The sequence below is a fragment of the Lycium barbarum genome, chromosome 11 (assembly GCF_019175385.1).
Source record: "Lycium barbarum isolate Lr01 chromosome 11, ASM1917538v2, whole genome shotgun sequence".
NCBI classification, from domain to species: Eukaryota; Viridiplantae; Streptophyta; class Magnoliopsida; order Solanales; family Solanaceae; genus Lycium; species Lycium barbarum.
The window spans coordinates 11,278,181-11,294,132 of NC_083347.1; the positions used below are offsets into that span (position 1 = coordinate 11,278,181).

General features: G+C 32.8%; 1 protein-coding gene across 2 annotated transcripts; it reads right to left on the minus strand.

Moving 5' to 3' along the window:
* Positions 1-390: 390 nt before the first annotated feature.
* LOC132617719 (cytochrome P450 CYP72A219-like) lies at positions 391-4,911 on the minus strand. Of its 2 annotated transcripts, XM_060332792.1 has the most exons (5): positions 4,505-4,911; positions 3,639-3,856; positions 2,585-2,829; positions 1,773-2,157; positions 391-1,061 (listed from the first exon to the last, which is right to left on the minus strand). In XM_060332792.1, exons 1-5 carry the CDS (start codon positions 4,863-4,865, stop codon positions 636-638), a joined length of 1,635 nt encoding a protein of 544 aa, XP_060188775.1. In that variant the 5' UTR covers positions 4,866-4,911; the 3' UTR covers positions 391-635. The 2 variants fall into 2 exon arrangements, with proteins under 2 accessions (XP_060188775.1, XP_060188776.1); XM_060332793.1 differs by lacking the exon at positions 4,505-4,911 and having other exon boundaries at positions 2,585-2,816; positions 3,639-3,843.
* Between the last annotated feature and the right edge of the window lie 11,041 nt (positions 4,912-15,952).

A 15,952-nucleotide genomic window follows, 5' to 3' on the forward strand; every position in this document is an offset into this window, starting at 1 on the left:
AGGGGTTAACTTAATTAGGAGTAAAATTTAAGGAAAACAAGAGATATAGGATAGTAAATAAAAACGAAAGCCTGCTAACTTTTAGAGAAAGAAATCAACGTAGCATAAAATTTCTTTCCTTCTAGGAAACAGACTTTTCCTAGTTAATCCTCACCACATAAGGAATGTAGATCCATCCCATATGTAACATTATTTACAAATCTTGTATTATTGTTTCTTCTAATAAATACTCCTAATATTTCGGGAAAAAAAAAATTCATTGTCTTACTTGCTGCCAGGTTTTCAAAACTTTTTAAAAGAATATTATTCACTCTCAAACCGCGCCGGTCTACATTATCTCTGTGAAATTCTTCAACATTGACTATTAAAAAAAGATCAGACAAAGCCTAGTTAGGAAAATTCTTTAACATTGATGTTGTTACTACAGGTGGAGAGCAGTGGCCTATTGGTCTACTTCATGCTTCTCCTTGGTATCGATAAAGGGAGTTTTCCACATAAACAATGACGTACGTAATCGAATAATCTAGCCTATGATAGCAAGAAAGCAGAGGCAAGAGCTGCAAAATATTTCAACTTATGCCTGCTTAACATAATTATTCATCCAATAAGAAATTCATGCAAGTCCCTACACTTAATTACAATCTGTGCAATATAAGAGGAGCTCCATATTGGGGTTGCATTGTTATTACAGACTGCGGTGCATGTGTGTAAGAAGGAGATAGCTCAAAGGAGAAGTGTTGCAGAATCATAGCCAAAGCCATTTTTGCTTCTATCATTGCAAAGTTTAGTCCAATGCATATTCTAGGTCCTGCGCCAAATGGGAAAAACGTCATTTGGCCCTTTGTTGCCTTTGAAATGCCTTCATTGAATCTCTCTGGCTTGAACTCTTTTGCGTCTTTGCCCCATATTTCCTTGTCATGATGCACTATAATTATTGGCAATGAGAGCATCACTCCAGCTGGTAAACTTAGTTCCCCTAGCTTTGTATTGGTCGTAATCTTTCGATTAAGCGCTCCAACCGGTGGATATAGCCTTAAGGACTCGTTTAAAATCATTGTCACCTATGTTAAAAAGAGTTTAGCGTTGAATTAGCATAGTAATAAAGAAATCAAGAACATACAACCAGAGGCTGATGGAGCTTTAGCCAGTTCGACGGGTTCAACTGTATCCAATGATTTAATTTGCATAGAACATATATATATATAGAGAGAGAGAGAGAGACACACACACACGTTAAAAACGACCCCCTTCATCCCAATTGATGTGGTGCAGTGTCTCTGTGTGACTGGACACAAAGTTTAATAAAGATTTTTTTTTTTTTTTTGAAATTTATGATCTAAAACAAACCAATATACATTTCTGTTCCCAAAGGTGAGTAGACGATGTGGTATGTCTATGATGGATTCCACAATATAATCCATGTATTAACTCCCCTTTCCATTGAAATCAGTAGATTTCCAAAGAATCCTCAAGAACCATTTCAAGAATAAATTATCTCATTATAGGTAAAAATGAGAAAAAATTAATTTGTTTCTCAATATCGAACAGACTAAAAGGAAAGTATGACACAGAAATTAGAATAGAGGAGGAAGTATTAAAATTTCAACAAATATCCTGACGCGTAATTTCAAAAACACAATGATTTCAGTGCGAAGAACTTTAAACATTGAACTCATCAAGTTTAAGTCCTCAGTTCGCCATAAAATAGAAGTAGCGCCATATGTCGCGGAGATATTGAAATTAGAAGAAGGTAAATCTCTAAAATAACTTACAATTTTCAAGCGATTTAGTCCCTCAAATTCTGGCATGCCATCACCAAACACTTGCAAAACCTCTTCTCTAGCACGAGCTTGCCAGTCTGGATACCTGCTTAACAAAACCATAGTCCATACAAGCAAAACAGAGGTGGTCTCTTGCCCAGCAAAATAGAACAATTTACACTCCTCAATGACTTCTTTAATAGTCATACCAAAATCCTTGTTACCATGTTGTTCAATTTCCTTAAAGTTGGATTCCAACAATATGCCTAATAAGTCGCCAGTATTGGGCTCCCCTGCTTTAATTGCCTTCACTCTTTTATCAATGATTCCCCTAATTGTTGCTTGAACTTCTTTCTCAATCTCCTTCATCCTTCTATTTCTCTTAGTTGGCAAAAACCTATAAGTCAATTTAAGTATCAAGAACATGTATATCACATCTAGTAATCGCTATTTTGACTTCTTTTCCTGATACTATTTGGACATAGATGTGGGAAAGAAGGGTTTAAGTTATATACACGCATAAAGAATTTTTACTCTATCAGTGTACGTTAACTTGTTATTGCAGGCACTACCCAAAAAAACAAAAAAATAGGAATTAGCAACGGACAACTTTTGCTCTAAACAACAAAATTTGTCGTTAATCCTATTTAACGACATATTATCAAAAAAATATGTCATCTACGAGCTATTTAGCGACAAATTAGTGACGAACTTCAAAATAGAAGTCCCGTTTTTTCGGTATGAGGTACGTTAGCCTATAACATATATACGTTGTCAGTATACATAACTTAAACTCAAACTCAGAAAAAACGACTTTTTATTACCTCCATCCTGGAATATATAACGTGCGAGAAACTTCAATGACATGCTCAGCTTGTTCCTTTTGAAGCTCAAATATCTTTCGCCCTTCTTCATAATTGCTCCCAAAGGCTGTGCGAGAAACTGCATCACTACTCAATCTTTGAAGGAAAGGCCATATATCGACTTCGCATAATCCTTTAACTGAGACAGCCTCCACCCATTGGCTCACCACCTCACTGCAGCTCAAATGAAACGCTGGAAGCATATGCTGCACATTTGTTAACCACTCAATAGTACAAACCAACTGTATCTTTTAGAAATTTTGTCCCCTGAAAACTTAGGCTATATTTGCAAGCTAGAGAGGGGGAAAAAATGAAAATGAAAACAGAAAGAAAGCAGAGTTGATATAATGAATTTAAGATATCAATACAAGTCGATATACTTTCTTTTGTACTGCCTTGGAGATGTTTTTTATTGAATTGTGTGACGATCTTATTTAAAAGCTGAAATTGTTAATACTTCAGTTACATCTTCAACATGTCACGTGTAAGCCTGATCGTTTTCCTTATACGTCAAACACGTGAGCAATGGGGGAGAACTACAAAATCAAGGAGATTCAACATCTAGTATATATATAGAAAAATACCTTTGACCCTTATATATACAATGTAATTTTTCAACGAAGAGGATTGAGATGAACCTCCTTCGGCCCCCTAGTTCCGCTCCTCAATAGAAATATCTTATGCTTTAGAGTGGCGACGAAATCTGGATCTAAATTCTCTGCCTATTCTACCATATTTATACAAATCTTAGTTCACAATCCGGCAATAACAAGGATTTCCAGCTAATCTTGGTTCACAATCTACCAATAGTGATTTTCTAAAATATAGCACATAAGCTTAGGGACTTATGATACAAAATAAAACAAAGTGACTTTGCTACATAATTTCCTTAATTTGAGTGCGCAACTATCTATTTCATTTAAAAGCTTATATGATTAATAATGACGCACTTTTATTTACTTGATTAACTTTATATCTTACAACGTTTTCGTCGGGAGAGGAAGGAATGAAGTACCTTTATCTTCTCCATATGGAAAGCAGGATTGAGGATTTTTCTGTGCTTTGCCCATTTATCCTCTTCGTAGCTTGCAACTCCTTGTGCTAGCAACCTGGTCAGGGGAGTTGATTTTGGCTTTTGATAGACAGGATGTTTAGTAAACACATCCCTTATTACCTCAGGGTCCCTTACAATTACCATAGGCTTCGGTCCAATCCATATAAAACAGTTTTTACCTGTAAAACATTGCAAGTTCAAAATTTTCTCTCAACATTTTCTTACATCCCTTAAGTATTGAAAACTTAGCCCCACCAAAAGTTGTGGCAGGTTGGTAAGTGCACCGTAAAAACAATAGGAACTAGCGACGGATAATTTTTGTGCTAAATGTTACTCCCGATGTTTCAAATTATGTGACATTTTTCGAAATTCAAATTATGAACTTTGACCAACATTTTAAAATATATTTTTTCATCATATTGACATAGAACAATTGAAACCTATAGTATTTTTCCTACAATATTTGAATATCTAAAATTAATTCTAAATTTTTGAGTTGAACTAATCCAATCTAGGTAGCTATAAATATTATTCAAATTGATTCTCAAGTAAACGAAAAGTGCCACATAATTGGGACGGAGGCAGGAAAAATCAATGACTATTCTTATTTAGCAACTGATCAGCACGGATTATCAAAAATCCTATTAGCTACGAGTTATTTAGATTAGCTATCCCTTCATTCTTAATAGAAATATTAAATTCGAGCCCTGAAAATGGATTTTACTCCAGATAGGACTCCCGGCTCGTATTTGAATTAATCAGAACACCAAAATGGGTCCAAAAAACCATATGGGAAACAAGGAGAAAAAAGAAGAAGGAAAATTTACCGTATTTCTTGATTGTTTCAACGAAATAAGGAAGAATTCTGTGTGCAATATCATCATCACAGGCATTCAATGGTTTGGACTTAGCATCTTGTATACTTTTGGACAACTCTTTGAGGTCTCCAAATATTAATTTGTAAGAGTTGCCTTTGAGACCCTGTTTTCTTAAGCACTTCTCCAGTTTCCTTGGCCTAAACCATGCCCAATTCAACAATCGCCATGCATATATGACTAAAGTAACTACAAATAAAGATGAGACTAAGTAGTAAACAATCTCCATTACTTTATTTTCCCCTAAGGGATTTAATGCGTTATATATACTGTCATACTTCATACATATGCACAAGAATTTAGCTAAAGGCATGAGGCGTGGTGAAATATGGCCCTTTAATTAATCGATTGAATACGACAAAAAAAACTCTTGATTTCCACCACAATCAACTTCTCTTTTTTCATCATCGACAAGAAAGAAATATATATAAATGCAATAAATATGTACAGGTGTCAAAGACAACCTTCTAGAAAGAGTGTCATATGCTAAGTACGTTTATCCAATCGCGAGTTGCTAAATTGCTACACCAATTTGACTTAAATTTGGCCACATTTATGTAAAAATCACCATAATCTCTATTGTACAATTTTAAATTAAGATAAACTATGATAAGAAAAGATAGAAATGACATTAAGTAAGCATAAATTATTAAATTTGACCTAAATAGTCATATGAATTTACCCCATCTGAATCATTGTGGCCAAAATAGTGTGGCCAAAAGACCTTATTGTATCCAAAAATATCAATATAAATGTAAATCTTTTTTTTTTAATATACGTATACCAAATTGATCGTAAAAATTAATTGCATCACAACCTTCTAGAAAGGGCGTCATATTCTACATACGTTTAGCCAAAAGTGTCAATATAAATGTAAATCATTTATTTTTTGTATATACATCGAATTAATCGTAAATGTTAATTGCATCAAAACCTTCTAAAAAAGATGTCATATGCTTACATACATTTAGCCAAAAATATTTACTCAACATAAATGTAAATTTTTATTTTGTTTTGTATATATAACAAATTAATCATAGAAATTTAGTTACATCGGATGTTTACGTCAAACTGTATCAACTTCCTGGTTAGGTGATTCAATGAAGTAAGAATATTTGTTAGTCCACTCCACTTCAATATAATTTATATGAACTTATTTGACTGAGTAAAATATATATATATATATATAAAAAAAAAGATTTGAAACTTATAGTTTTAAACATATCGTGACATTTGCATAGACATAAGAACTTTAAGATCTGTCATTTTGAATATACTATAAAAGTTTCTCATTAAGATAGGATGAAAAGTTTAAATTAAATTATTTTTAAATTTATAATTCATGTAAACCTATTTTTTTAGTCCATTTAGAAAAGTAATTTATATGGTTGAGTGAAAGTAATTTATATATGAACATAAATATTCTGCTGATTTGATATAAATAATCAATAAATTGTTAACATAGATAAACACCACATAAAAGTATTGTCAGATAAAATATCATTTGGATAAGAAGCGTAGCTTTCTTCACTGCCTCAAATTCAAATAAAAGTTCACATACAAGTTAGAGTAGCGATAATGAACCAATGGCTTTTTGTGCAAAGTCTTACGTATACCCATTTATATATTGTGGGGTTTCGAGCCACGAAGATTGATTTGGGTGGACCGTTCATACATGATATTTTTTGTTGCGCGTTGGTTTCGAACTCTCAAAGTCTAACTTTTTTACAGAGCTGCTAAACTACCACATCAATTGAGCTCAAATTTGATCACACCTATAAAAGACCTTCATAACCTTTACATATACAATTTTGAATTAAGATGAATTTTAGGAGGGAAAGATAAGAATGACATTAACTAAATATAAATTATTAAATTTATCTTAAATACCTGTATAAATTTACTATGCTACCCTCATTTGGGCCATTGTGGCCAACACTAGTGTGGCCAAAAGACCTTTCCGTTTTTTTTAGTTTTCTATTCAATGATATTGGGATCCAACTAAATTGAGATCACACATAACAGAGCCTATTTTTGGAGCAACGCTTCTAACAGAATTTATTTCATTTTTGGAGGTAGAATCCAGGATCTCTAACTAAGGATGGAAGGACCCAAATCATCCCATCACAACCATATTGGTCCGAAGTTTAATTATCTTCTAGAACCATCCATGGATTTCCCCACCTTCTCAAGAGTAAATGCCATGTTTATGACACCTTTTCATGTTACTCAATATAACCATATAAATAAAGGCAGCGAGAATGATGTTGTACATACTTGAAACACATTGGGATGAATAAGAAAGTTCTCCTCTCTTGTCTCTCTATTTCTATTGTTTTCATTCTTTAATATTGTTACTCCTTTAGCTTAGTTTTATAACACGCTATCAGCATGAATCTCTAACTTGTCGAGCTATATATGTCTATGAAGTTGTTCTACATTGAACTATTTTTCTCAAAGCTATGCTTCGCTCCTCCATCTAGTATGTGAGTATAATTTTAATTTGAGTTCGTTATGCCAGTTCCAACTTGATGCAAAACTCTTTTGCTATTATGTGTCTAACTGTTTGTTAGTTTAAATCTGCTTTATGTGCTATGAATTTTAAAGTTCTGAAAACTGCTGTTTGTAACCACAAATTTTTAAGGATCAAAGAAAATTTTGTTTCCAAATTAACAGAAAATGTGACACATATGTGCTAGCATTTCTTTTAGGTGATTTTCCAGTAGAAATTATATATATTTTAAGATTTATATGATATTACTGTTCTTTAATTAAAGCTATTCTTGCGTATAAACTAAGCAGAAACCAGAGTATGATATCTCATACACATGTTTGTGAGTTCATCTAAAAGATTCTACTTTTATGACAATTATCAATCACAGCTTGACAAGTTATCAGGTTATGTAATAGGTTGATTATTTATTAAATGTTTGGTTGTTTCCATTTCCTTGTCTGCTTGGCCCTTTGTCAACATATTCACATAAGAAAGATTTAGGATTTTTAAGTGGCAGTAGATTATATAATCTACGGAAAGAATTCTTTGTTAGTTATATATGTTTATTGACTTGTTGTCAATTACACAGTTGATATTTATTTAGTATACGTGGTAATATAAATATTAGTCTACTTATGAGTAATAGTTTTCGTTGATAAATTTTCTCTCTATTTCGTTGATATAATTGAGATTGCTTATATAATCCATGAGTAATAAGTATTTCTAATAATTGAGAGTGCATGAGTTACAATATTGATATCCAAAAGGATGCTACAACATCAAGATGATGAATAAATGCCAGATTGAGAGGTATGTTAATATCTAGTATCTTCAATTAAATGTCTTTTATGTGTTAGTTTTCCAATCCAAGAAAAAAAGAAGAAGCTATTACTGACACTTTTTAATGATTAATTTATTGATCTTGAAGTTTTATATTTTAATTCAATTTGTGGACTTATGAGCATGACAATCTGTATAGACCGTTGAGTCTGGATAATCTTTCCTTCCGAATAAATTAGTGGTAACTCTTCAAATAGTTAATTAGGATGTGTTAAATATTTTGTTTATTCGGTACAGATGTAAATGGTTATATATTTTACAAACTTTTTTTATGTTTATAATCATAAAGTGGTAATATTTTTAAAAGATTCAAGAGCGATCTCACTGTACTTTGGCCTAGTATGTCATTGGTTGAGGGTAAGACGGTGTATTCAAGTCCTACCGCACCACGAGGATAAGACATCGGGTTAAAGTCCCGGCGCACCATGATTATAAGATGTTTTGTTTGATTCCCCTATATTTATGGCCTAACACGCCTTTATGTGGATAAGACATTGGGTTTGAGTACCGATGCACTATATTAATGATGTAGATGACTAAGGCAAAATAATGTGTATTGGATGAAAAAATCATAAAGGCCGTTCCACTTTATATGCTCCATTTTGTGAGGGAAATGTGGTAGCAGTGCATAATAAGTCTGAAAGAAGACAAATGGTTAAATATGTAAATGAATGTAGGCATGCCAGTGGACGAAAATAATAATAATCACCATTGTGGTAATTATAAAAGGAAGAACATTATGGGTTCTCAAAATGGTCCTAATAAAGGTGAAGGTAATTTTTGTCATCAATATGGTATGAAATTTCATTGGGTACGCAGTTGTCGTGTGACCTAACTTGATGAAAATTTATAAATCCTCTGTCAAAGCAAAGGATACAATTTCAAAGTGATGTCGAGGTGGGTCTATGAACATGATAAAGACAATGGGCTTATAATGAAAATATATGAAGTACGTACAAATGATTATAGTCCATCTCTTGAAGAGAATGTGACTTGTGATTAGCATCGTGAATGCTCGACCATGTTGAAAGTGATGTGAATACATTATGGACAAGGACGTGATCATGTATGGTTGGATAAATACCACAACTCGCCTCTACAGGAGGTTTGAGAAAAATAAAGAAATTTTTTATTGGCATAAGCGGTCATTGGCCACGTATTTTTAGTACGTCATAAATATTGTGGTATGCCTCATCTTGAATTGCCGAAAAGTAATAGCAAGAATTAAATCTTGCATATAAAGGTTTTGGCCATGACCATAATGATAATTACTTCCTAAAAGGAGATGTTCACCATATGGATGGTATTATGAAATATGTGGTAGCACATAATTAACTGGGAGCTCTGGAAAAGCTAATTTGTTACGACTCGGAGGAACCATGAAATTGTTCATAATATTGGTGTTGTAGTAAGTCTCAAAAGAAACTTTTTAAGTTTCAAATGCATTTGTCAAATATGATTTATATTGAAACTATAATTATGGGAAAGTTTAATATCTTCATATCACTACAACTACATCGAGTAAACAAAATATATGTGTATTGTTGCTCGTTTTTCCTCCGAATTTGTACTACATAAATACAAGCATGATGGAATCACATGCTACAGAAGTTGGCATGACAGGTTATCCATCCGGTTCAAATGTGATGCGAAAATAATTGAGAATTCATGTGGTTATATATTGAAGAAATAAAATATTTTTCGAGAATTCTCTTTTGCTACTTGTTCTCATGATGACAAATTAATTAATTTATCATCGAAGGTTGGATTGTATTCCATGATTTTGGAACGTATAAAAGGTGACATACACACACACAGGTATATATATATATATATATATATATATATATGGGCCCAGTCACCTGCCATGTGGACCGATTTACTATTATATGATTTTAATAGATGCATCTATGTTATGGTCACATGTGCATTTCGTATCAACTTGCAATTTGGTTTTTGCAAGGTTGTTTGCTCAGATTTTTAAATTAAGAGTACGGATTCCAAATTATGAAATGATGTTGATAATGCTGGTTTATATCCAAGTTGGTTCAGCAGAAATTGTATGCCTTCAATTATAGCTAAACAATTGGTTTTGAGAACGAACTCCCAAAATAAAATTTGGGATGAGATATGTTATTTAATATGTAGTAACACGTGTACGCATCAAGCCAACAAGTTATAATAAGTTCCCCTATCATTAGTTCAGGGTCAGGAACCAAATAATTCCCATCTAAGAGTTTGAACGTGCGTAAATGTATGATTTAATTTCTCCACCACAACGCACAAAGATGAATCCCCAAATAAGGTTGGAAGGTAAATGTCAGATTTCCTAACATTAGGGGGAGGGATGATCGGCGGCTGGAAATAATGTATATTTAATGAATTATCATTTGTATGATTCTCGTTGAAAAGATAATTCAAGTTAACTGCCAGATGCATTTGTTGACCCAAAAGATAATATTATATTCCAGTTGCAAATGCTTCAATTAGAACTAAAGTCCTTGAAGGACAACATCTATGACGATAGACCAATCGGTTCCACACATAAAACTCCTTGAAGAAGGAGAGGATCAAATGATCAAGATGGTCATAATAACGAGGCAGGTGCTTTAAAAGAGCACCATGACATAATACTTTATAAAACGTTGGGAAAGTTTTAGGTATCTGAAATTGATAAAAAAAAAATGAAGAGATCCCGATAAATTATGTGACATTGGAACCGATATCAAATGACCATCGACAATGTCTTTGATATAATGTAGCGCAAAACATTATAAATGGTGATGAGGATCTTGAATTTAAATCTGTCAAAGAATGTGGGCAGATTGACCACATACGCAATTCAAGTATATTTTGTTTCACCTGGGAAAAGTGACGTTTTGGACCTATAGCCCAAGGACTTCAAGGTATAATGTCAGTGGGGTACAATTGGGTTCTTGTGTGAAGAGTAAAATGAGAAATAAAAACTATAAATATAAAGTACGGCTTGTGCCTTGTGGCATAAAAGTGTTTCGCATAAGTCCTGACATTATTGTATGGAGATGCATGTGTTCTCCTATGGTGGATGCAATGAGATTTCTTATCAGTCTGGTAATACATAATAATTTTGAATGCGTATAACTAGTTATTGTCAACATGGTTATATTGAAAACGAAAGAAAATCCGGAGGAATTTAAATTGGTCTAAAGCATATAAGGTTTATGAATATAAAGCTTTAACAAATATCTATATAAGGTTAAAGCAATTCTACTAAGTACCCTAATGGTTGTAATGTCTCTAAATATAAATAAACATCATTTTGACCTCATGATAATGATGAGTATATTATTGTATTGCATATTGCGAAAGGAATTATTAATATATATAGATTTGTTTATCCTAACAAATATTATCAAGGTTTTGTTGATTATGTAAAATGCAGGACATTATTTTTATTATTACATGAAGTTTGTTCTTCAAGCGAGTTACTGATTTGCACGTAAGGATACTGCCACATTATGACGTTTTATATGGTAGTCAATTATTGATACTTACTCAAGTCTTGTCTGTTGACACCCAATTTTGTCCCTTCTTTATTCCAATTCATTTCCTTGAGCTTCTAAGGTATTACTAAACTAAATATCTTATTTTATCTATTACTATTGTGACTACTACTATATTTATTAATTATTATTATCATTATAATTATTATTATTATTAAGTATTGTTACTTTATTAATACCTTATATTATTCTTATATTATTATCTACTCATTACATTTTAATCATAAAGTATAATCTCTATAATATGTTTATTCTATTATTACCTCACTTATACTTCTATTATTACCTTACTTATACTTTTATGTACTACTAATAATATTATCATAGTAAAGTACACTCGTTACTAAATTATTGTTATTATTATTGTTATTGTTAGATACATGTAGTATTTCGTTATTATAAAGAAGCTCAAAGAAATACAAGGAAAAAGATATTTAAATCTCAAAATAGGACAAAATATTGTCCATCACATAGACCCATCAGCACCCCAAGTTTTATGACCAAAGCAAGTCCATTTCTTCCAGCCCAAATGAACACTAAACCAGCCCCCCAAAAAAAAAAGTTGCTTTACCTCAATAGCCGCAGACCCCATTCTTTTTTTTCCTTCCACTTTCAGCAAAGCAAACAAGATTTGTCAACCATGGACAAAAATTGTCCACTGTATTTTCGTGCTATGTTTCTTTACTTGGCTCAATCACGTGAAGACTGTCAAGTTTAGTCCAAAGTCATTCAAACAAGTGAATTTCAAACGGCCATTTTGACGAGAGATTCAAAATCCGAAACTCCATCATCCCGCCGAAATTCTAACCCTAATTTTCTATTCCTATAAATACAACTTTATATCCTCAGTCGAAAGGACATCTTGAACACCCACAAAAACACCAGTATACATAAGTGAAATTACTTATAGTATTTAGCTACTATCATCCTTTTCGAAGCTCTTGTATCTCCTCGTTGCTGTTTTGCGGACTCATTTGGTTCGAGATCTGAATCTATTCTCAACGAGAGAGTAGATTTGTCGCCGACAGCCCTGGTTCACTGCACCACAAAAAGGTTAGATCTGAACTTGATTTTATTTTCGATAGGTTGCTATGTTTGGTGCGATAACAATCGTGTATTAATTTTATTTTAATATGATGCCAAATATAACGTTTGAAAAAAAAAAAGGGTATAGTTCATTTAGTTTTCTGTGTTTTAAGAGAATATGATCTAGAACTTGTTTTTATTTTTTATTTTTAGTTTTAGTGCCTTTTGTTAGTTAAGTTTGAGTTCTTAATGCTTCTAAATGTCTTATTAAGATCGTTCTCCATATCTTGTTGTTCTGAAATTGGCCGTGAGATTATGTAGGAGTTATATGACTTAAGTCTCTTTTTGTACTGGTTCATGTTTTTTAGCACGACAAAACTCACGCCTTTTGTTTTCTCCATTAACAATTTATGACAGCATATTAAGACTACTTGTGTGAAAAGTTTCTTTTAAAAAAAAAAAAGCTTAAGCTATGATTTCCCTTAATGAAATTTGTTGATTGGATACCTTCACCCTATGTGGTATCACAAGTATGTTAGTATTTTTAAAGATACTTGAATCGGAATAGGAAGACTGTTTTATTATATCTTAAGGTTTATTTTAGTTGTGTTGATCTTATAGTTCTAATACTTTTAAAACCACATACATAGCTATGTTTCAAGATGTTTGTCAAATGCTGCCAGAAGTTCCGTTAGGCTTAAGTTATATGCAAGATTCATGACTTGTTTAAACCCTTTATATACAAAACCAAAATATGCATTTTATATCTCTTTATCTTTTAGTTTTGATACGGAAACCAGACATGGATTTTCTATTTTTTCTACTCCTTTTCTTGTTTTGCATGAACACCGGAATCGACGAGTCTTACTTTAAGACTCGTCGTCATCCCGCAAGACTTGAAACATGCATACACATACTCAGTTGTGTCTCTCGCTCCCTCGAAATGCATGCGAGGAGAAATGACTCCAATGCTCCTCTATATTCTTTCAGTTGCTTATTATATTATGTTGCTTTGGTGGTATTTGTATTGGAATTATGTGACACTTTGCTTGTCTTTTGGCTATTCTAGTTAAGTAACAGAGTAACTTTGACCTGCTAGGAATTTTCATCTAGTTAATTGATTTGAACACAGTGCTAAGATGTAATCGTATTGGGTCTATTAAATTTAATCAAGAATCAGTCAAAATGTCAAATCTTTCGATGGAGATCTTTTGCTAAAGTATCAAAGGCTCCCTTTTGTTTGTTTTTTTTTTTTTGAAAACCCTATATTTTAATCATGATTGAGTTTATATTGTCAAGACATTCGTGAAGTTAAAAGGGATGAGCCAACCTTTGGGTTTGCTTAAGTCAAGGTTTTGAAGCTTTTAATTGTTTAAAATTTAATCGCCGACCGCACAATGTCCGGACGTTGTTTGGTTTAACACTTTAACTTGACGAATTGAATAAACTTAATGATTCCTTCAACGAGGAAATTCATTTTTCTATACAAAACTTGATTTTCAAATATTGATTACCTTGTTTTCCATTCTTGATTCTTGAATTCAAATGTAAAACTATTTTAACTCGACATCACATTTTTAATAACGTCAATTAGATTTAAATACAAAGTTAAATCATTGCCTTTTGCTTTTAAGTACTAATCCCCTCTTGTTTTATAATTAACCAAATACTTTATACATTATTGTTTATTCTCTACCCGGCCTTTTGATTAACATAAGTCCGGTTGGTTAACCATTTTTTATGGATCTTAAAGGGTGTTTAATACATTCCCTTTAGATTAATTGAACCCTTACCTAGAGTCTTTAAGTTCCGTAGACTTTATAACAGAGTTAAGATAATCACTTTAACTAACTTTAGGTGTCCTAATTCACCATAAATAATTAGGTGGCGACTCCTTTATTTTAATTAACCCTGGAATTACTGGAATGTTGTAAACCATTTTGACTTCGGTTAAAATGGGATATAACACTGCCAAGGTGATAGCTACTTACAAAGCAAGTCAGAAATGTGTCTAGCTGAGATCAATAATTCAGCACATTTTGCCATAGTATGATATTTATTTCAAAATGAAAATTTGAACAATATCATATGAAGCTTGCATAGCTCAATTGAAAGAAGGATATAACAAAGGAGGCAGAATACAACACGTTTCGTCAAAGTTCTATTCCAGACATGATCTTCAACACAAAAGTGAAGTAGATATTCAACAAATACGCTCGATTGATAATTTACGGATGTGTGCACTAAAGAATTACCAACCTTGACATTTGAGAAGTTGGTATACAAGATTGGGATGCATCGTCTCCAAGAATTAAGTGATATTTTAATCAGGGGGAGTATAATGTGTGTTGTACTCTTTTTTCCTTAGCCGAGGTTTTGTCCCACTGGATTTTCCTAGAAAGATTTTTAATGAGGCCGCTTGCAATGTGTATTACTAGATATGTGTACTCTTTTCCTTCACTAGGATTTTTTCCTTCGTGGTTTTTTCTTAGTAAGGTTTTAACGAGGCATACTATCCATCAATGGACATCCAAGGGGGAGTGTAGTAAATATTACTATTTGTTAATTGTGGATGTCCATAACTCCTAGGTGTAATTCCACCATTAAGTGTAGTAACACCACACATCCACTACCTCCTCATTCATCTCCCTCTACCCCATTGACTTCCCCACCTTCTCAAGAGTAAATGTCATGTTTGTGACACCTTTTCATGTTACTCAATATAGGCCTATAAATAGAGGCATTGAGAATGATGTTGTACATACTTGAAACACATTGGGATGAATAAGACAACTCTCCTCTCTTGTCACTCTATTTCTATTGTTTTCATTCTTTAATATTGTTACTCCTTATTGTTACTCCTTTAGCTTAGTTTTAGAACAAAAAAACATTAAAAAATCCTGGTCATGAGAGAAAATTTTGGTTTTTGAAACTGAATATCACTTACATCAACTGAGACAAACAGAATAATAAACACTAGAACTTAACATCATTGTTCGATTGATTGAAAAATACCCATACAAAATCTCGAATGACTTTATAGGCACACGATTCCTTCAGTATTCAATTATTTCAACAACTATAAACAGAAAAAGTAAGAAATAGGATGGAGTGCCTCTTTCTAAGACAATAGAATTTCCGCCATTTGAGGGCATCCCGGTGCACTAAGCTCTCTCTATGCGCGGGATTCGGGGAAGGACCGGACCTCAAGGGTCTATTGTTGATGTGACGTGAAATTACGGGATATTCGATGCTAATTTCTTAAGCTTTTGTAACTCTTCAAGCACTTTTGGTGTTACTTTTCGTGCATTTATGTCGTTTTGTAGGATAAGATGTTCGGAGAGCATAACAGAGCAAAATAGACCAAAATGGAGCAAAATAGAGCAAAACAAGCTAAAATAGAAGAAGCGTGACCTGCGAGTCGCAGGTCACACATGCGAGCCGCATGTTCTGCAGCAAGTTTGTACAGAGATTTTGGAAATTTGAAGAAATTGGATG